This window comes from Mya arenaria, chromosome 3 (genome assembly GCF_026914265.1).
Source record: "Mya arenaria isolate MELC-2E11 chromosome 3, ASM2691426v1".
Taxonomy (NCBI): Eukaryota; Metazoa; Mollusca; class Bivalvia; order Myida; family Myidae; genus Mya; species Mya arenaria.
The window spans coordinates 74,196,577-74,218,327 of record NC_069124.1 but is presented as its reverse complement, the minus strand read 5'-3'; the positions used below and the strand labels follow the sequence as shown (position 1 = coordinate 74,218,327).

Genomic DNA, 21,751 nt, shown 5'->3' with positions numbered 1-21,751 from the left:
AGTCCGCTTGTTGTTGTTTTTTTTAACTGAGGTCTGAACACATGAGGCAGGTGATTACTAATTATTAAAGGCTTATTTATTTCGTTCACAAGCGAAGCAAATTTTCTTGTCGTCTGTATTTCGTAGGGGTTCTAACTATTTGCTCTTTAATAAGGAGGCGAAGGTGAGTTGGCAGACCGCATCTGTTTTCCGTTTAAAGGCTTCAGATATGTTCTATTTCCTTATTTGATATATGACCTGAAAAAATTGTTATTGTACTTTAGTTTCAATGACTGGCATTCTTTTCTTTGAAAGAAGTACGTCAGAAAAGCATTGTTTACTAAAGAAGCAGACTTTCGGACGTCCGATTTTCGGATGTCAATAACACAATTTTGAACATAACCTGCTAACCAAGCAATAACCTAAATATGTTGAATCAACAATTTATCTTGCAATATACTTTTGAGTGTAGTGTTTTAGCTGTTTAGCTAAACAGCTCATGAGTTATTGAAGGGTGTTGCACCTTGTCTATTTTAGCAGCATCCGTAGCTACCTGCCCTCATGAAAACCAGTATGTGCACCCTCCTGCCTTAATAGAATTAAATGCTTAACATAATCAAATACTTATTCTGTTTTTTTGTTAATTTGAACCTTAAAGTACATATTTACATAGTTGACAAGTGAAACCTACCTATTTAAATTTGTAACGGTCCCCTGGTCGGCGAAATGTGCATTCATAGTATAACATTTCGTTATAGATGGAAGTACGTTCATAGTATGTATGTTAACTTGGTTGGTAATTTGTAAATTAGCAAAGCCTGGGTTCTGTGTGGATTGAGAATTTACTGTATACCGGTGCCCCTTCAGGGTCTAGCATGCTTTTCTCTGAAGGGATCTGTTGGCCTTGTTTGTCTCACAAGTTACAAATTAAACACAATTCCAAACATTTCTGTGAAATTTTTGTGATGTTCAAATTTTTCACAGCCGAACCCAATGCGCCATTTTCCCTGGCCTTTTCAGCAGCATCCTTTCCTTTTTAAAGCAGACACAATAGGTAGTTTTTCCAATTGATAATGTCCGCAAACAACCTATCATTATTAATATCATTTAAATGTTTAAATAACTGCTCTTTCCCTTCTGCAATCCAGACGTGGAAGCCCCAGTTTTACCGTATTTGTCTTATAACTTAAAACATTTTGACCTTCTTACCATTCTAGTTCAATGCTCATCTTTGAACAGCTTTCTAATCGTTTGTGTATCTTATTGCCCAAAATTGCATTGCATACTCCAAGTGAGGCTAAAATAATGCTTTGAATGTGTTAGAAGTACATCTATGTCCTCATCCATACATGTTATCAATTTCATTATTACTCAGGGTTTTTGCTAGGTATCCTGTGGCACTTATGGTTGACAAATTGGGGGGTCTTTGTTAATAAAAAGAACTCCAAATATGTAGTGGTTTACCCTCAATTGGAATTGCTTTGAGCATCCAAGTTCAAAGTGAGAGTCCTTAGCTTGAAAATTCCATCAGGAGATCAGGAACATCCCAGAATACACAGTGCATGGTAAAGAAAAAAATGTTTTGCTTGCTCATGTTGTCATGTGATTTTCTTTTTCTTTTACAGTCCAAGAGACATCCATTTCATCTAGCAATGCTGGAAAGTACCTAATATTCATTGGTATTTAGAAGTTTAGCCAGCATACATCATGTTCAAGATAGAGTCGTATCTTACCCCACTGTTGATGGGTTATCTTGACAAATATGTGAAACTCCGGCCTGATGACTTCCAACTGTCACTCTGGGGTGGAGATGCCGTTCTATACAACCTGGACCTCAGACTTGACATTATAGAGAAGGCTATCCAGCTGCCCATAGTCTTCCAGAGCGGACATATCCATGAACTCCGCCTGCATGTGCCTTGGACAAAGCTAGGCTCAGATCCTGTAGTCATTACCATCAACACAATAGAATGCATTCTCAAGGTATTAATTTGATAGTTTTACATATATAAACAGCATTTATTTTTCAATGATTTACAAGTATAAATATGTTGGTATGCCTGATGTAAAAGATATAAGCACTATCATAATGAAAACATTAAGCTAGTGCTTCCATATTGCATGTGTCAATTCATACCTGTCTAGGTATTTTGAGTCTCAGCTCTGCATTTTACTTAAAAGTGTAATAAAATTAGGAATGGTTTTAGGAGGCCAAAATGTGTAACACTATCAACAATATCGTTTTACTTTGTGGTGATTGATTCTATTATATATTTTCATTTTTGTAACCTTGAAGTGAATTTAAGAAACTTCTTACTATTTTATTCAATATCTTTCTTATTTAAAAAATACATGTATATCATAAAGAAGCCAAAAGGCATTGTTAATTGGATTGTAGGGAAAAAATTGACACAAAAATATATCTGTAATATGGAGAAACCTTTCTGTAAAAATGCAAAGGGAATTGCAACAAATATGTGATCAAATATTCATCAAATTGGCAAAACTTATTAGACCTATCCATGTACAGTGAAATAAGAGATGACATGGTTCTTAAAAATAAAAGCGAAATGTTTATGAAAATATGATATGCTCTATATGCAAGTATATTTTCTAGGTTCGAGACACAGCGTACAGAGAGAGCAGTCCTAAAGCTGGAGCCACAACGCCAGGAAAGCCCAGTCAGAAACTGAGGGCCAGAAAACAGGACAGTCAGGACCTTCCTCCAGGTAAGCTGTCGAGGATGATAAAAGTATGATAAAACATGATTGTTGAAACATTTGGGGGCCATTCTTTTAAGAATCCCAGGAGTAGCTTTTGGCATTGATCAGCATGTCTTTTTAGCTTGACTATTCGAAGAATAAGGAGGCTTTACTTCTTGCCCCAGCATTGGCGTCGGATTTGGTTAAAGTTTTAAAACAGGTTGCCATTTTCAATAATAACTCCCAATACCCCTTATACAATTCACCTAATATTTCACACAGTGTTTCAGTACCATCACATAATGAGGTCACATATTATCCTTAATACAAATTATGGCCCCTGATTGACTTAAGAACTTAGGCTTAATTGTGAGGGCAAGTTAAAGTTAAAGTTTAAGGGCAGGTTTGGATTTTTATTATGCCCCCCTTCAGAGAAGAGGGGTATATTGTTTTTCACATGTCGATCTGTAGGTCGGTCAAACGGTCGGTCTGTCAGTAGACCAAAGCTTGTCTGAGTGATAAGTCAACAATTCCTGGACCTATGGTCATCAAACTTGATATGGAAGTTGGGCCTGACCAGTAGATGACCCCTATTGATTTTAGGGCTTATCGGGTCAAAGGTCAAGGTCATAGTGACCTTAAATGGTAAAAGAATTTTAAAGCTTGTCCGAGTGATAACTCAACAATGCCTAGACCTATGGTCATCAAACTTGATATGTAAGTTGGTCCTGACCAGCAGATGACCCCTATTGTTTTTAGGGGTCACCAGGCCAAAGGTCAAGGTCACAGTGTCATTGAATGGTAAAAGGTTGTCCGAGTGATAACTCTACAATGCCTGTACCCATGGCTTTCATACTTGACTTGGAGGTTGGGCCTGACCATTGGATGACCCCTATTGACTTTGGAGGTCAGCGGGCCAAAGGTCAAGGTCACAATAGCCTTTAATGTAAAAAAGTTAACAAATCTTCTCCCAGTGATATCTCAACAATGCCTGAACCTATGATCATCAAACTTGACATGGAAGTTGGGCCTGACCAGTAGATGACCCTTGTTGATTTCAGGAGTCATCTGGTCAATGGTCAAGGTCACAGTGACCTTGAATGTGAAAATGTTGTGCGAGTGATAACTCAACAATGTCTGCACCCATGGCCCTCAAACTTGACTTGGGGCTGCGTCTGACCTGTAGATGACCCCTTATGATTTGAGGGGTCATCTGGTCAAAGGTCAAGGTCACAGTGACCTTGATAGAAAAAAGCTTGTCTGTGTGATTACTTGACAATGCCTGCACCCATGGCCCTCAAACATGACATTTATGTTTTTGGTGACCAACTGATGACTCCTATATTGACTTTGAGGTCATAAAGTCAAAGTTCATGGTCATAACACACTCTATCCTCACACTTTGAATGGTCATAATCTTAAAACTGCCTCAACGGCATCCAATGTCTGACAAATCAGCTGTCATTTCGGTCCATAAACATCTTTGTTAATAACTTTCATACCCTTCATTCAATTGACTTAATACTTACACAATTATTGATGACCATTTTACAATAAAGTTACATAACTCAGTTTTATACCTAAATACAAATTTTGACCTTTAATTGACTATTTTACTTTTTCATTTCTTTTGACAGGCACATTTTTATATTTTTAACAAAGTTTTCACGAAGGGAAAACTAGTTATTAGAATAACTTGTGCTTTTGTTGTCGGGCAAATGGGAGTGTCAAACTCACCTATGGTATTAAATAATTAAGTAGGTTTGACATATAGTGACCAAAGTTGGTATATAGGAAGAGTTTTTGGAGACCTTTCATGGGATTGCATTTTGGGGCCCCTAGGATCAAGGCCCCGTCACTGTTACTATAAATAGAAAAAATGGTTGGAATTGAATAACTTAAGTTATGGTTGACATATTGCAACTAAACTTGGTATATATATATATAAAGAGTTTATAGAGACCTTTCATGGCATTGTGTTTTGGGCACCATGGTCAAGGTCAAGGTCACTGTTGCTAAAAATGGTTAGTACTGAATAACTTAAGTAAGGGTTGACATATTGTGACCAAACTTGGTATATAGGAAGAGTTTATCTAGACCTTTGGTGGGATCTTGGGTCAAGGTCACTGTTACATAAAATTGATAACTATTTGGTATTAAATAACTTTAGTTAAGGTTGACATATCGTGATTAAACTTGATATGTAGGAAGAGTTAATGGAGGACTTCTTTGGGATTATAGTATGGGCCGCTAGAGTCAAGGTCAAAGTCACTGTCACTAAACATAGAAAAAAAAACTGTTGAAACTGAATCTCACAAAAAAGGCTGGAATTCTTTCAATCATTGAAAATCTGTTTTTGTCACACTGCAACATTTCTTGTTTACTTTTTAATATGACTTTTTTAATTGCTTTTGACAGGCACATATAACATCATTATTGTGTTCATTTTTAAAACATAGGGGCGTTGTCGGCTGTCCTACAACAGCTCTTGTTTTTCTTAACTATAGCTCATCACAAATTAACTACCTTTCATAATTAGATTGTATGCATCTAACATGGCTGTCAATTCTAAAATAATAAGTCCAATACTGTTGAAAATCACACACAGGAATGAAACCCAATTCTATAAATCTTGATGAAACGACCCAAAATCTGTTCCTTTTGTTTTGGTTTATTTGATATGAAGACTTACACCAAACAACTGCAACAGTTTGCAATGCATTTTACCTTCTTCACAGATTTTTTTTATATAGATTTCTTTTTATTTTAGGTTATCTGCAGAGTTTGATGAACAAAATTGTGAACAATGTAAACATCATCATCAACAATCTCATCATCAAGTTTGTGGAGGATGACATTGTCCTCTCTCTAAATGTAAAATCTGCAGAGATCTACAGTGCAAACAAGAATTGGGAGAGAGCCTTTGTTGAACTCACAGCTCCAGACTTTGTTTTAAGAAGGGCTATAAATTTCATTGACCTGACCGTCTGTCTAGATAAGAGGGATGCAAGTGGGAAAATAGAGACATACCAAGATCCCATGGCATACAGGTGCAGTATAGCTTGTCGTCTGTACTCCAAGTTTGAAAACCTGCATGCAAAGTTCCCCCTGGAAACCAAGTTCAACATTTACTGTGAGCGAGTGGACATCTCATTGACAGACACTCAGTTGCCCATGGTGATACGACTGGTGGAGCTTGCTATGGCCCTGTATTATGGGACATTCCAGTTCAGGAACCAGTCTGTGGAAGAAGAACCACAGCAACAAGATGTGCTCAGAGAGTCCAAAAGTGGTGAGGCATCTTCACATGTTTCAATGCGCAATTATACTTGTCATTCAAAATAGAATTTGACACAGAATGTTCTTTATTTTCAGTACAATCTTGTATTTTCTCGATGTTTGTCTGTTGTGCATTAATTTATCTTTGAAAAGCATGTCTTAACACATTCAAGTCAAAGCTGGTCAATATGTAAACATGTCGATGTTCAATAAAATACGTCCGTTATTGTTACTTCTCTGTATGTTATATTCAGACACATCAGTTGGTGAACCTCCCCCTGAGGAAGGTGACCCTGGATCTCAGAGCTGGACGTCGTGGGCATGGTCGTACGTGCCCCAGATCCTGCCAGAGGAGGGGGAGGAGGCTACACCCAGCCCTCGTAGGAAACAAACACCAGCACTCTTCTCATTTGGCATGTTTGCCTTCAAGCTCACGGTCAAGTTTAAGGTAACAATTATATTTATAAGCAGAAGTTCTAATGATGATTACATATACCATTGTATTATGATGATTGAATCTAAAGAATAGAGAGGTAGAATATAATTTGATAGTAAAGTAACTCCAGTCTTTTTGGTAGCAATGACCAGAGAAAACATCCAGTTATTTATACACAAAACCAACACAAATGTTTTCTGTGTATGCAAGTTGTGTTGACTATATACAATGCTGTCTATACCATGAAGTGTCATCTTTGTCCTCGCAGCTGACGGAGTACCTAAAGGAGAAGGCACACTATGGGCCTAGGAAGGTTGTGTTCCGGCCATTCCTGTACCTGGAGGCTGAAGGCCTTGCCCTGGACACCCTCATGCAGGGCCTCAACTTCTTCAACTCTCAGATCGGCATCACAAACCTTGCTGTGTACTCACAGGGTGTCTGTATCTGCGGGGCGGAGGGTGAGGAAAATGCCAGGGTAAGAAACTTCACATACACATATGTTGCAAAGTGTCGCATGTTATCACAACTAGGAGAACAATTTAAATTAGGGATGCAAACGAATATTCGAGTAATCGAATATTCGATCAAACGTTTGGTATTCGAATGTCAAAATCGGTATTCCAATATTCGATGTTTTTTGTGCTGAATAATTATAATAATAAATATTTTGCCTACAACTATGTTGTTGTGTTTAAGATTCGTTTGTCTTGTTTAAACAACGATTGGCCCATAATGCCAGAGGTGTGAATCTGATGACAATACACTAAACACGTGTCATGTGTCATTTAGAGACATATCGTCGGGTACTATAAAAAGTCCCCGTTTTTCGCAATAACTGGCTTATTTTTTAAAACACGGGGAGTGACAGAAAACGACAAGTGACAGAAACAAAATCCAATTATTTTAGGTAAATTAAGAATTTCTGAAATAAACTAGTACCCAAGTTGGTTTAGTTTTTCCGTAGTTTGTATAGTAGAGGTCAATCCCAGAACGAGGCTACTCGTCCTACGGAGTCTCTCTATTGGCGCATAACGCCAATTCACCAGAAATCCATCTAGGTTCACATGGTTTACAAATATGAAGGCAGAGGAATATTAATTAAAAGTTTTTGTTTATTTTTCTTTGTTCATAAAGTATGAATTTTTGTCTTTCATTTCAGAGGCTCATTTGGTGAAATTCAGGGTCCGCCACGCGTAGTTGTTACGACAAAGTAGAGCTAAAATGCCCCGGCTATTACTTTAGAGAATATTATAAAAGTTTACTGCAACTTTTAAAAGATGTATCTTGGTAATCGAATATTCGTTCGAAAGAATTACCGAATATTTGAATATCAATTTTGCCATTCGTTTGCATCCCTAATTTAAATATATACATTTATTAAGCAAAAATGTGTAACAAGTCCCATTACTGTGGCTAAAATACATGTTAAGTAATGCATATTGTTGTCCCGAGGAATATGGACAAGTGTTGGAACTCACTTGCCAAGCTTAAGTTTATGTATCTTTCAATGTGAATATAGAAAACTTAGATAATATTATTGATGGGCTTTTATGATAAAAACAATAATCTAGTAAAACTTACAACTAAAAACACTTGTTTATAATCCTTTCTGTTGTTTTTATGTACAGAACCATCTGCTATTGTCTGGAGGAGACAACCTTGCCACCAAGACGAGTTCCAACTACATCTGCCAGTCACTGTTTGACGCACAGAGCCCAGAAAACCTCGGCATTCCTATATCCAAGATTCTTGACTTTGATGAACACAGACAGGTAACTTTATTTTACATGTGTCTGAATGTCCACGATATTTGAAATCAATTACATGTTATAGGTTGTTGTTGTTTGTTGCTTTTTTTTTAACAGGACTTTGTTTCAAGTGATGTAAATATTTTTTATTATAATAATCACTTTTAATCAGTGATATATGGTGAATAAAGCTCTTGCTCATGTAGGCACTTTTTGTAACATTTGCACAAGTCATAAAAGCTTATTTCCTAAAACATGTTTTCTTTTTTTGTTTGTACATGGGTATCATCTGTCTACTTGTTTGTGTTTGTTCTTTTCAATAATCTAAACTGTCAAGTAAATTAGATTTGCTGTTTTGTCAAGGTGTGCACAGAGCAGTATGGCAGCCAGAAGTTTGGAGTGTTCTGGATGGACTATGTGTACGGAATGGACAAATCCAGGGAACCCTCAGATGAAAGTAGGACATAATAGTAGAGAAATTTTAAACTAGCAATGATTTATTCAAAGTTGGGGTTATAGATGTTTTGGTATTTTACCTATGAATATAGAATTTTGATCCTGTTGTCACACATCACCATTGTTGTTCTTTTGTAATAAGGTAGCAGATCATCTGTGTCGAGTAAAGACGAAGGCCATGTGTTTGAGAAGGAAAAAAGTCTGAACCGTTATGTAGTGGGTCCGTGTAACTTGAACATATCCAGCACCACAGTTCATCGTGTACAGAAGTTTCTCGACGCAGCATACAAGTACGAGTATGAGCCATACAGCAAGACAGAGGAAGGTAAATTTGCTGTTGTCCCCTTTAGGCTGTCTTAATCAGAACATAAGTTTTAGGTTGCCACAAATACATATATACAACAATTATTTGTTTATAGGTTTACAAGCTTTAATGGAAACACTTTGCTTAAACAAACAGAAATATGATTTCAAAGATAAAAAGAAATAAGTCTTATTAAACACATGTGCATGTTCAACCATAAAACAACAACTACTTCTGCATGTATAGAGCGTGTGGACTCGAGCCGACCTCATCCAACAGAAGATCAGCTTGCATCACTGGAGGAGAATATTCCCGTGCGCACAACCCACCTCGCTATTCTTCAGCCAACTGTCTCCTTCCTCGCTGCAGAACACCCTTACTGCGACGTGGCAAAGAAGACATACAGGTCACACCAGCAAAAGGTGCAATTCAGAGATGTTTCTCTATGTATTACAAGCTTCAGTTTTATAGGAGTGTAATATTTATGAGCTCTTAGAATAGAATAAAATTTGTCTTGTTTTATGTTACGTGCAGAGTTCTACTGACATTAAGACAGCTTGTTAATCACACTTAGATTCTATAAGTATTGTCTTCCTGAAAAAATTAGAGCTTTTACATGTAACTTAATTTTATTGATGGAATTGTACCAAGTTTATTTTTATCCATTTGTCCATTCTACCTGTTCACTGTTGCAGCCCCGCCCTGGTCAGCAGCCCCCTGTGCTATCGCCACTGTTTGGCATTCAGTGTGGGAGTTCCAGGTTTGACCTCCAGACAACCTCCCCAATGTGGCCACGTCACCTTGTCAAGCTGGTCAGCAAGATAGCGGGCCCGCCAGCCAACCTCGTACACCACTGCCACTCACACACTCAGCTCAAGGTAGAGACTATAATCACAGGCTACTTTAAACTGCAAAAACATAACCTTTTGCTTTCAAAAAAATCATTTTACAATGTTGCTTGAGATGGCAATATTTCCTGGAGACTCAAGGTTAAATGTTTTATTACAAAATAATATAATTTTCAGCATCCTTTTTACAAAAAAAGCAAACTGTCCTTCATAGCTGTATGCCCATCCTGGATGTTATTTCTTTTTCCAGTTGTTTGGTTTCCATGTGGGAGTGGTGAAGGTTGATTCTGCAGGGACAAGGTCCCCGTTAATCTCACTGGTGCCTCCAACCAGTGGTGCCATGTACACACGCAGGCTTATACTTCCTATGTACTGGTATGATATGATCTAAATATCCCCAGTAGTTCAGCACTATTTTATACTAAAAAAATGTATTAACATTTAGTTCAATTCAAGCTTATAACTATATTAAAATAATCATTATGTATTAAAAAATGTTATTTGTTTGGGGGTTAATCTTCATTCATGCATAAACTGTAGCAAAAACCGCATAATTTCCAGGAGTAACATCTACTTGCCCAAGATAGAAAAGATGTATGAGCTACCACAGGTGTCTGTCCGTGTGTCCAAGCCTGCCCTGCATGTCATCATGGCAATAGTATCGTCATGGAAACAGAATAATCCCAAACCTGCTGACATCATGGCGTCTTCATTGTTGGAAGATTTGTTTCCAGGTAAAACTTTAATGGCACAGTTTAGTTTTTCACTAGCTCATGCTGGTTTATTAACGTTTTACCTTTGATAGATTTTTTTCATTGGTTATGTAATTGTAAGGAAAAAGAGAACATTGTTAAGAGAGAACATTTCTCCCACCTCAGATAAGTAGATCCAAAAAATTAACCATGCTAGAAATTCTTATCTTGCCCACGGGCAAAGTTTTTACGCACATTTCAAGAAATAATGCTTCACTCTCCTCAGAACTATTTAAAGACCGATTTGACTATTAACATAATCTAAACACTGCGCCATATCCATGACAACCAGGAATTATCACATATCGATACACATTTATTTTCACTATGCACAAAAGAGTTCCAGCACAAAACTACATTTTTTACTTAATTTTGTATAACTGAAATGGGAGAAAAAGCATCTTCCTTAAACGCTCGCGCAGGGTGATCTTACACTCTCGGCCATGGAAGATATTCTTATATTCTTACAATATCACTACTTAAGCACTCTCATCTGTCTACTGTAAAGAAGTTTTATACGTGTACCTGTATATCTAGTGATGGTTATATATAAGTTTTTCATAATCACAGAGTCAGAAGCCAGTCCCAACAATGAATATCCAGAGTTAGAGGTTCGTTTGGTGGGCCTTGAGGTGAAGACCTGCCGGACAGAAGTAATCACAGCTACATCAGGAAATGTGGGGTCTCTGCATGTCCTTGTACACAAGCAGGGTAAGTCATAGTGATTGTACAGTGGCATTCAAACATTTCATGACCTTTGCCATATGAACTAAGATTAAAGAATATAATATTAATGCTATTTAAGTTATTAAGGGGAAAAAAACTATTTGCAGGTCAGCAGACGGTGCGTGCAGGTCTGCCTGTCTTTTCGTGCCCGAGTGACACTGAGCACCTGCACACAACTGAATGGCTGATGGGAGAGAACTCTTCATCAGAGAATGGAGAAAATACTGACGGCCTCACTTTTACCTACCAACTACCCAGGAAATATAACCAGGTCCAGGGTAGGTCATATACATATGCAAATAATCCCTTTCATAAAGTTTTATTGATATCCTTGACTTAACAAAGTATTGAGTGATAAGTATTTGGAAATATTAATCAAAAGGAAACTATCGTTTAGTTATTGCTTAAGTTATGTGAAAATTACATCTACTTCAGTCCTTACTTTAAGGCTTTGAATAACATTTCGGTTTGATAAAGATAAATTTGTTGAGACGTTTATGACACAAGCTGAATCTCTTGTCATGAAACTACATCTGCTTTCTGCCTTCAGCCCCTGCTGTGGTGTTGTTGAACATGGAGGGCACGGCATGTAGTCTGGACCCCGGCCTGCTAGACTGGCTCTCCTACAACCCAAGAGTGAAGGTCAGCAGGCATGAACACAAGGTGGAACTCAACCTGGAGCTGGCTAAGGCTGCATCCCCTCTCCAGACAAACATGTCCCAAGGTAGGTTGCACTGTAAACAAGTTTGTATGCATATTTCAATAATAATCTTAACATTTCTGTGACTTAAAAAATACAAGCAGCTGTATACCGTATTTTCTTGACTATAAGACGGGGAAATTTGGTCCTGATAGTCTATAAGAATTTCATAAAGAATAGAGTCATAATCAGAAATATTCAACATAAGGTAATCAACTGACTGATTTATTGTCTGTGGATGACACCCCAATAAAAGTGACACGATCACACCCATTGGATTAAGACGATCATAGATCTGCTTTGTTTCGCTACGATGAACACTCAATATAACACATGTTATCGGTCCAAACACGTTGTTTTTCACAGGATACATATTTTGTTACCTTTAGAATAAAAATATTTTGACAATTATTTTTTTTACTTTCTATGTCGTAAATAAAACTTACTTTTTCCTTTCTATAAGACTTTGCATATATCATGCACATGCATGTAACTAGCAGATTTCAATACATATTTCATTAATCGTTACATTAATTTATCCGCAATCATCAATGGTTATTTATTACTCAAAATTTAAGTCCCATCAACTGCAATCCAAACAAACACTTGCGAAAATATAACTCATTAACACATGTAATGGAATTTGTTCTGTTTGTCGGCTGCAGATCAAACAGTACAATTTGTGACGTCACAGCCCGAGCTGTGTAAAGATCAAAGATGCACTGCAATGGTTTGTATTTAAATAGGTCAATCAAATACGGTATGAACCCACTTAAATCCCAAAATTGCATCTATGCTGGTTCAAATATACCATACCATCGGAAAATAAAAATCAATAATCCCAACCAAATGAACAAATTTAGTTGATATTTGACTGTTAAGTTTGAACATTATCACATACTTGGTGAATTTCAAGTGCTGGATTTGCTTTAATAATCTACCCCGTCTTATAAACGAGTCAAGACAAAACACCAGATTTCATGAGCAAAGAAGGGGGTCGTCCTATAAGCGGATCGCCTTATAGTCGGGAAAATACGGTACTTTGATTGTTATGACTTTCATGAATGCAGTTAACAGATCTTGTTAACCAATTTCTTTGTGGTTGCTGTTAAATTCATATGGCATATTTCATGTTGATACATTGCCTCTTTTATGATATTACAGTATATCCCAATTTATCGTGTTCCAGTGTCAGTTCCATCCAGTGGGTCAAAGCAGCAGACGTCAATGAATTTGACTAGGAGCCAGACTACTGGTGCCCAGTCTACCTTGCCAGCAACTAAACCAGACGACTCACAAGCCAGGAAGCAGGGACCATCCAGTGTTGGGGAAAGACTTGCTGAAATGTTCCCCTTGATCAGAGTCCTACAAGTACAGGTAGCTTAACAGTCAATGTTTAGACATTGGTATTAAGTACCTTCCCTCGGGTCAGGATGGAAGACAGCTGTATCACATCCTCTGTGCAGTAATTTTTTTTTTTTTAGTTGGGATACAATGTTCATGTATCTTAAACAACAATCCATGCTTTTTCTTCCACCCACCCCATTTCGAAGTTTACACTGGAACTCTTTGGGCACTTTTGCAATGACGTGTATAGTAAAAAAAGTATAATCATGAGCCATTGAAGGATGTTATCTAGTTCCTGGTTCATAAAAGGAAAATGAAAGATTGTGTCATAACAAAGTTTGAATCCAGAAAATACATCCTTAAAACAGATTCTGTGAAATCATTAATATTCGTGGGACGATAATTTTTGTGGTTTTTGTGAGTTGGATTTGCCCTTTAATGGCTATGTTCTTAATTATTTGACTTCAAATATAATAAATTGAAGACAATTACTTGAATGTTTTTTATGACATTGCTGGAACATTAAAATGAGCTGATTATTAACGTCTGTGCATGAAGTTTCAAACATGTACGGTAAAACATGCTGATTATTAACTTCATGTGTTTGAGCGTCAGCACTGGACTTTGTTTCTTTGATCAAATACTTATCAATTATTTTCCAGCTGCATTTACAATAACGGATAACAAAAGAATGTAAATTAATAATTATTGTACTATTAAAATAAACATGAAAGTGATATAAGCAAATATGGTTAATTTACACACCCTTACTGTGTTTTCAAAGTTTGCAAAAATGCTGAATTGACATTCAATGGCTTAAGTATTATATTTTTATATCCTTGATGTGGGTGAATCCTATTTATTTATGTTAATTTACAAATCAAGCGATAATTGACATGGGTATCTGCGTTAATTGACATATTGTCCCACTGTAGCAAGTGTAATAAACTGAGTGAAATATATGACAGATGAGATCGGCGATTGGTAAATTTGCAGACAATTTATGATTGAAGTTTCGATTTTTAGCTCGACTATTCGAAGAAAAGGTGGGCTATACTACTCGCCCCGGCGTTGGCGTCCGGTTAAAGTTTTAGGGCAAGTTGGGATTTTCACTTATAAGTCCAATACCCTTCATTCAATTGACTTAATACTTCACACAGTTGTTCAGGGCCATCACATGATAAGGTTAGATAACTCCATATTATCCTTAATACAAGTTATGGCCCCTGATGGACTTAGGTTAAAGTTTTAGGGCAGGTTAAAGTTTTAGGGCAAGTTGGGATTTTCACTTATAAGTCCAATACCCTTCATTCAATTGACTTAATACGTCACACAGTTGTTCAGGGCCATCACATGATGAGGTTAGATAACTCCATATTATTCTTTACACAGATTATGGCCCCTGATTTACTGTGGAACTAAGGTTCAAGTTTAAGGGCAGGTTAGGTTTTATTCATAACTTCTATACCCTTTGTTCAATTGACTTAATACTTCACACAGTTGTTCAGGACCATCACACAATAAGGTTACATAACTCCATATTATTTTTAATACAAGTTATGGCCCCTGATTGACTTCGGTTAAAGTTTTAGGGCAGGTTAAAGTTTTAAGGTAAGTTGGGATTTTCACTTAAAACTCCCATACCATTCATTCAATTGACTTAATACTTCACACAATTGTTCAGAGCCATCACATAATGAGGTTAGATACATGTAACTCCATATTATCTTTTATACAAATAATGGCCCCTGATTGACTATGGAACTTAGGTTAAAAGTTTTAGGGCAGGTTGGGATATTTATTTAATAACTTCTTTACCCTTCATTCAATTGACTTAATGCTTCACACAAGTGTTCAGGACCATCACCCAATGAGGTTACATAACTCCTTATCCTTAATACAAGTTATGGCCCCTGATTGACTTAGGTTAAAGTTTTAGGCAAGTAAAAGTTAAGGGCAAGTTGGGATTTGAATAAATAAACTTCTATACCTTTCATTCAATGCATTTAATAAAATTCAAAATTATTTACGACCATCTTAAAACAAGAAACATGACTCCATTTTAACCCTAAATACAAATTATGTCCCTTGAATATATATATTTTTTTAATTTCTTTTGACATTTTGACATTCTTAACCATACTTTTACCCAGGGAAAACTAGGAGGGCTATACTATATGACCCTTGAATTTTTTTAATTTTTTTATATTTTATTTTAATTTCTTTTGAAAGGCATATTTGTATATTCTTTACCACATTTTCATAATGGGAAATCAAGTTATTTGAATGACTTGCGTCATTTTTCGGGTGGTGGGAGGGCAGCATCAAATTCACCTTATGTATTGAATAATTTTAGTTAGGTTTGACATAAATAGACCAAACATGGTAATATTACATTGTTATTTTATTCACTTCTAAGTCAAAGCAGCGAAGTCGAGCGCGCTGTCTTACGACAGCTCTTGTTGTATTTGATGCCCACAAATATAAATGATTTCACAGTATATGTTGTCATGAAAAAAACTAAAGTTAAACACTAAATATGGCAGCTAGGCACTCAAAACGTTTTCAGACAGTTCTACAGTAAATTCTGTTATTAGTACAATTTATTAAAATATTTAATCTTTATACCTTCTTGAATGTTGGTGAATATTCACTTTAATGAAATTCAGCTTTAATTTTGTAAGTCATCTTAGTATGAATTGCAAATCAATTTGAAATGCATAACTGAAAAGCATATTCACTAACATACTTCCCAAAGTAAAAGAATAAGTACTTGAACTTGAGAAACTGGGAACAAGATAACAATTCGCTGAACAATATCCAAAATGTCCAAAATACAACCTTAAATGCTGATAAATACCATGAATTCTTGTTTGACTACAAACACATTGCACGCAACCAACGTAGATAGGTTAAAAACATCAATCAGGGTAAACAAGAATATGTAAGAAAGATTGAATATATTGTACTTGGATATAATATTACTAATCCTGAATATTTTTATTTAAACCTAATATTTGCCACTCTAGGTTATAGTATATACAAAGCATATTTTATCAGCGATAGTAGACGAGAACAGGTTGATATTATGCACATCTTTAAAAGTGAATTTTTCATTTTATTCCCATACTCTAAAAAGCATAAAGTTACAAACCGATGTTTGAATAGCTTTGCCGATTATTTTGGCATCATATAATGATTTAGTGCATTTCATATATTATAACATTGTTGTTTTAGTGAATGTGTTGAATAAAATTTAAAAAGAAAACAAAAAAAGGTTAAAAACATCAAACAAGAAGTGCATTCTTCAGCAGAAATGTCTCTTCACTATGGTTAGGGCTTAGTAGGGAGTGGTGTATATTGGTATTATGTATTTTTTGAAGTACTGTATGACAAATTATATCGCACAATGTGTGACAACAGTCAGTAAGAAGTAGTTCTGGTCAGTAAAAAATAGTCCAGCGGCAGCCCATGAAGGTGTTTCATCTTTACCGCTGGGAAAAGATAAGTTTAAATGATCAGATATTCAGGTCAGGGGTGGGTATTACTTCTGTCCATAAAGCATAGCTTGAAGTTTTGATGGCTTTCATTTAGATAATACACCAATATTTAAGGTTTCATGATTTTATATACTTTGTTTCATTGAAAAGGTATATATTAAAAAGCCGTCAATATATTCCAGGTTGACATCAAGAAGATATGTGTGTTTATTCCAAGACATCATGTTGACCTCCATGACCCAAGTGTTTGTATTGTGGAGAACTACAGACAGTTGTCAAGGTCACAGTTGCTAGGAGATACAGGGGTTTTATGTCTGCCCCGGGTCACCGTACAGAGTGCCGGGCTGAAAACCATGGCCTTTGTCCAGGACCTGCCCATCACAACAGTGGACGGCTCTCTCATTGGTAAGTGCATCTCTTTTGATAAATATTACAAATATTTGTTGAATTTTTATATCATTCTTACCTGACATATCTCTTCAATAGTAATTTAATGCTTTATAGATACTGGTGTTCTGAATTACTTCAGGAAATAAACAATATGATATAGAACAAATTTTGTCTCAATTATATATCTTTCAGTAACAATTAGATGTACATTTTGGTTCCTAATGAATTCTTTGCAGGTGACAAGATTCCGTGGAATGTGAACCTCCAGAATTTCTGCTTGTACACCCTGCATGCACACACTACCATAGGTAATAGGAGTGAACTGCCCCTGAGAGCTTTCAAGCTAGTGAAACCAGCTACAGTCACCAGCACAGTGGGTGTCAGCTACAAGTACAATCCTCCAACCTCTGATAACATCTCCTCTCTGGGGCTGTGTCTTCATACAGACATGAAGTTTGTAACTGTGGCCACATCATTTGAGCAGGTAATCAGTGACTATGAAAAAACCTTTTGTTTATTTTTTACAAAATTGGATAGGATGAGAACTGCTTGATATGACAGTTACACAAGTTGTTTATTTATAAGTGTTGGTTACAGTGTTTATGAACGTTTCAGTTGAAACTGGTGATGGATGTTGCCTCACAATCTCAGAAGATAGTCACCAAAACTCTATCTTTCCTGGATGGGGTATCAAAATCAATGACAGCAGAAAAAGTCGAAAAAGAGAAGCCTCCATTTGGCCTACAGCAGACAACTAGTTCATCCAATCTGCTTCATTCAACCAATCAGACCATCAGTGCTGCCTCGGTCACTGAGAACGATCAGACCACCTCTGGTGACCTTGCCTCAATAGATACGACTGCCAGCAGGGACCTAGAGATTATAGATACTCCCACTGAGGGGGTCAAGTTGTCACTATGGTTACAGTGGACCCTCCCAAAATGTGAACTAAAAATGTTCATTAATGGAAAGAAAGGTAAGATGTTGTATTTATCTCTCTCACTCTCTTTATAATTACATATGATTTGAAGAGAAAAAAATGTATGTCTAAAAATATGATAAGCATCAGATTATAATTATGGTATGAGCTTGATCAATTTAAACATTTACTTTTTGTTCAAAAGTTCAATTATGTCAGAGTGATTCTGTTTCCAGAAGAGTGTCTGGTTGTGGCCTTGCTGGAAGATATAACATTGTCTGTGGACGTCCAGGATGTGTACTCTAAGCTGAAACTGAATCTTGGGGCAACAACTCTCTCACACAAGTACAGGAACAGGTAGGCTAATAATTGCTGCACTGTTCTTTGAAATAAGCATCTGCCTGTTTTAATGTTATTCATTTGTTCACTTAGAGAAATCTTTCTAAAATCCTTAATAACGGTTTCAGGGTTTATCAGTTCTACACAGGTAAACAAAAGCAAACAACAAACATGTAAATAGAGTGTAACACTTTATAGTATTATGAAATTGAAGACCTGGCCCATGTCTTAGCACTGGTGACTGTGTGTTTGGTCATTGTTCACCAAGCTGGTCAAGTGTAGCTCTTGCAAAATCATTCAAAATCATTCTGATGTTGCAATAGCTGGTTTTGAAAAAGTAGATTTAAATTACTAAAATTATTAAACATTTTAAAATGTTTTTTTGTGTATTGTTGTAGTACGAAGGAAGACTGGAAGGCTGGCAGTCATGGAGGGATACTGATGTCCAGCAAGGGGAGTCTGTCACATGACACCCACATCATCACGCCCCGCTCCTGGTCTAGCGACCATCACCATGGCAACATGGGGCAGGGTGGAGCTCCCATGTATCCTAGCAACCCAGCCAGCAGGGAGGCTGGCCATGGATTCCTCAATGTAACATTCACTCATGCACTCAGAAGGAACCTGAAGCAACGCCTGAAGAAGATGAATATTGAGGTGCCTACATGTGAACCGAATGAGAATGGGGACTTGTTTGGGAAGTTTTTCTACCATAAGTATGTCAGTGAGTTGTGTGTAACCGTGGGACCTTGTGATATAATTCTGTGTATGGACCCTGTTTCAGCGCTTATGTATAGTCTCACAGCTTTACACACCAAGAAAGTTAAAACAGAGACACCTAAAGTTGAAAGCTCTCCTAATGAGGAAACCCCACTTCCACTGCTGACCTCCAGCAACCTGCCACTGATATACGCAGATGTTTCCTGTGCCAGGCTGTTCCTACCTGGCTTAGACTGTGAACAAGTCAGTAAGGAACAGATTGTCACAACCAGGAACCATGACATGTTTTTACTAGAGGTAAAGTAACACTAAAAATTATGGAAGTTTTAAGATAACAAATCCCATCTTTGTAAAATTCAGAAATACTTTGTTAATTTACTTTTGTTAATGACATTAGTTATTGTTAGTATCTTTAGCTGTCAAGATGATGTGAAGGTAAGAATATCCAAGAAGAAAGATAAAGAAGTAGTCCTACAATGTAAATAATTTGTGCTATGCAGGTTCAGTCGTTGACAATGACACCCCATGCAGACAACCCCCTTCCTCGTTACCCAGTGGACCGGGACCTTTACCACCAAGCTGTCCAGGCTGGTGTCACACAGGACTCTGGAGCGGCTCTTACTGACCGGCAGTACCAGGTCGATGTCAAGGGCTTCAGTCTTTCATCAGGTAAGTTTGCATAATTATTGTTTAAAAGGAGGTAGGACCATCTTAGGCTTGGTCTCAAGTGATTTTTTCTTACTTTCAGAAAACTATGAAATCATGGTTTATAATAGGAATTACTAGTATTTTTCTATGAGATTTTTTTTCTTCATCCAAAACGTTTTCCTTGTAGGGTGTTGGGGTGAGTTCACATCACGCCTACAGGAGAGTGTTACCCAGCCTGCCATGACTACGGGAACACAGATACCAGCAGTTGAATGGAATACCAGGAATGTCAGGTACACAGCAACAACCTTTGGACATTATGCTATTGTAATGATATTGGTACATGTGTAAGTTTGTCTAATGAATAATAGGAACATGTTACATGCTTTAAAATTCTTCTCAAATATTCACAAATATGTGGTGAAAGTCATGGAATATGCACATGTAATAAAGGTCTGTGATTATAATTTATGAAGCACTTTATTTAAACTTTGAGGCACATTTAACCATATGTTTAGTGTAGTAATACTGTTTGACTGTGACACTGTTTCATTTCCTCCTCCGGAATGCACTCTAGGTCTTCCATCGAGGAGATCACACTGTTCCCAATTGTCTCCCCCTGTGAGTTACGTCTGGTGCTTGCCCCCGCCATGGTCAACCTCCAGCCATCCGCATACAATACTCTACTGGTAAAGATTATACAGTATCCAACTATGATAGTTTTGATATCAAGTTTTATTTTATTAGTTTTTAGTGAGATAACATGTTATTGTGCTCCCGAAGGGATCGTGTCCCTCTCTCAAGTGATAAAAACAGAGGTGCAATGGCATCAGTGCGGGTTGCTCTTGTTTGTTGCAGAGAAAATATTTTTCCTTGTTTCATCATTGAGCATTGGAGAATTAAGTGATGCAATTCATTAAAAATATTCTGCTACTCTTATTTGTGAATTTCAAATAGAAATCACAGTCATGATGTTGAAAATCTGAGTGTCATGCTAAAAATGTTGGGTGTTTCTTTTGAATGTTTAAACTGTTTTTTTATACAATACATGGATGTGCATTAGTATATTTCACATATGATGTAGTATCTCAAATATGTTCATGTGTGCTTTCAGAAAAACCTGGTTTGTGGCTACGGTTTTGAATTTAATGTAGTAAGTGACCTTGAACTGTATGTGAGCACCAATCAGCTGTTGTTAATGAACCAAAAGGTCAAGGACATTATGAAATCTGTGATGCCTGACACTGATTTTCATGGGGCTAACTCAGAAGAAAAAGATTCTATCCATGACAGTGGCATAGGTAGTGAAGTTTCGAACACAACCATGCAAAAAAACAAAAATCAAAGTAAAGATCAAAGATCAAGTGCAGATAGATCAATGACCTTGACCCCTATTGATCTGCTTTTAACTGCTGGCAGAATTTCTATTCAAGTGTACACTCATGAAATGACAGAGAAAGAAATCAAAATAAATAAGTCTAAGTTTCACCAAGATCAAAGACAAGAGAAGAAATCCAAGCAGGACTTGGAATGGAAAGTAGAACCAGTTTCACGCAGTGAACTTGATAATGATGAAGGTCATCGGGAATCAGATGGCAGTTTCCATGAGCCATACCTAATGCATATGTATGAGCATGAAAGGGAAAAAGAGGGCAGAGTGATAGAGGCGGGAACTGTGTGTATCCGGCCATTCCTATTTGTGTATGTCTCCCAGCCTCATACTGTTGTGGCCCTGCAGAAGGAACATCAGAAGTTTGAGACCTCCAGCTATGATGTACTGATAAAGGGAGCTGACCCTTCCAACCTTATATGTGGTAAGTGTTTGAAGTGTTGAGAAATAGCACTTAAAATGTTACACTATCATACATCATGTCTTTGTACTTTGATATTACATAACAGTTAACATTGCCAAATATCTTGACACTTACACACACAAATATGCTTTATTTATATTGCTG

General features: G+C 36.9%; 1 protein-coding gene across 1 annotated transcript in view; it reads left to right on the top strand.

Moving 5' to 3' along the window:
- Window positions 1-147: 147 nt before the first annotated feature.
- The window catches only part of LOC128227700 (intermembrane lipid transfer protein VPS13B-like), a 41,327-nt gene continuing 19,723 nt past the window's right edge, over window positions 148-21,751 (top strand). The window contains exons 1-26 of the mRNA XM_052938470.1: window positions 148-163; window positions 1,605-1,962; window positions 2,597-2,708; window positions 5,452-5,973; window positions 6,215-6,408; window positions 6,665-6,871; window positions 8,025-8,168; window positions 8,508-8,601; window positions 8,743-8,925; window positions 9,151-9,326; window positions 9,600-9,782; window positions 10,003-10,127; window positions 10,314-10,486; window positions 11,075-11,215; window positions 11,338-11,508; window positions 11,781-11,954; window positions 13,120-13,307; window positions 16,960-17,182; window positions 17,404-17,651; window positions 17,783-18,143; window positions 18,323-18,443; window positions 18,824-19,442; window positions 19,646-19,814; window positions 19,981-20,086; window positions 20,371-20,482; window positions 20,908-21,607. Of these exons, the coding sequence (XP_052794430.1) occupies window positions 1,687-1,962; window positions 2,597-2,708; window positions 5,452-5,973; window positions 6,215-6,408; window positions 6,665-6,871; window positions 8,025-8,168; window positions 8,508-8,601; window positions 8,743-8,925; window positions 9,151-9,326; window positions 9,600-9,782; window positions 10,003-10,127; window positions 10,314-10,486; window positions 11,075-11,215; window positions 11,338-11,508; window positions 11,781-11,954; window positions 13,120-13,307; window positions 16,960-17,182; window positions 17,404-17,651; window positions 17,783-18,143; window positions 18,323-18,443; window positions 18,824-19,442; window positions 19,646-19,814; window positions 19,981-20,086; window positions 20,371-20,482; window positions 20,908-21,607 (5,722 nt within the window). The 5' untranslated portion in view covers window positions 148-163; window positions 1,605-1,686. The remainder of the gene's footprint in view (window positions 164-1,604; window positions 1,963-2,596; window positions 2,709-5,451; window positions 5,974-6,214; window positions 6,409-6,664; window positions 6,872-8,024; window positions 8,169-8,507; window positions 8,602-8,742; window positions 8,926-9,150; window positions 9,327-9,599; window positions 9,783-10,002; window positions 10,128-10,313; window positions 10,487-11,074; window positions 11,216-11,337; window positions 11,509-11,780; window positions 11,955-13,119; window positions 13,308-16,959; window positions 17,183-17,403; window positions 17,652-17,782; window positions 18,144-18,322; window positions 18,444-18,823; window positions 19,443-19,645; window positions 19,815-19,980; window positions 20,087-20,370; window positions 20,483-20,907; window positions 21,608-21,751) is intronic.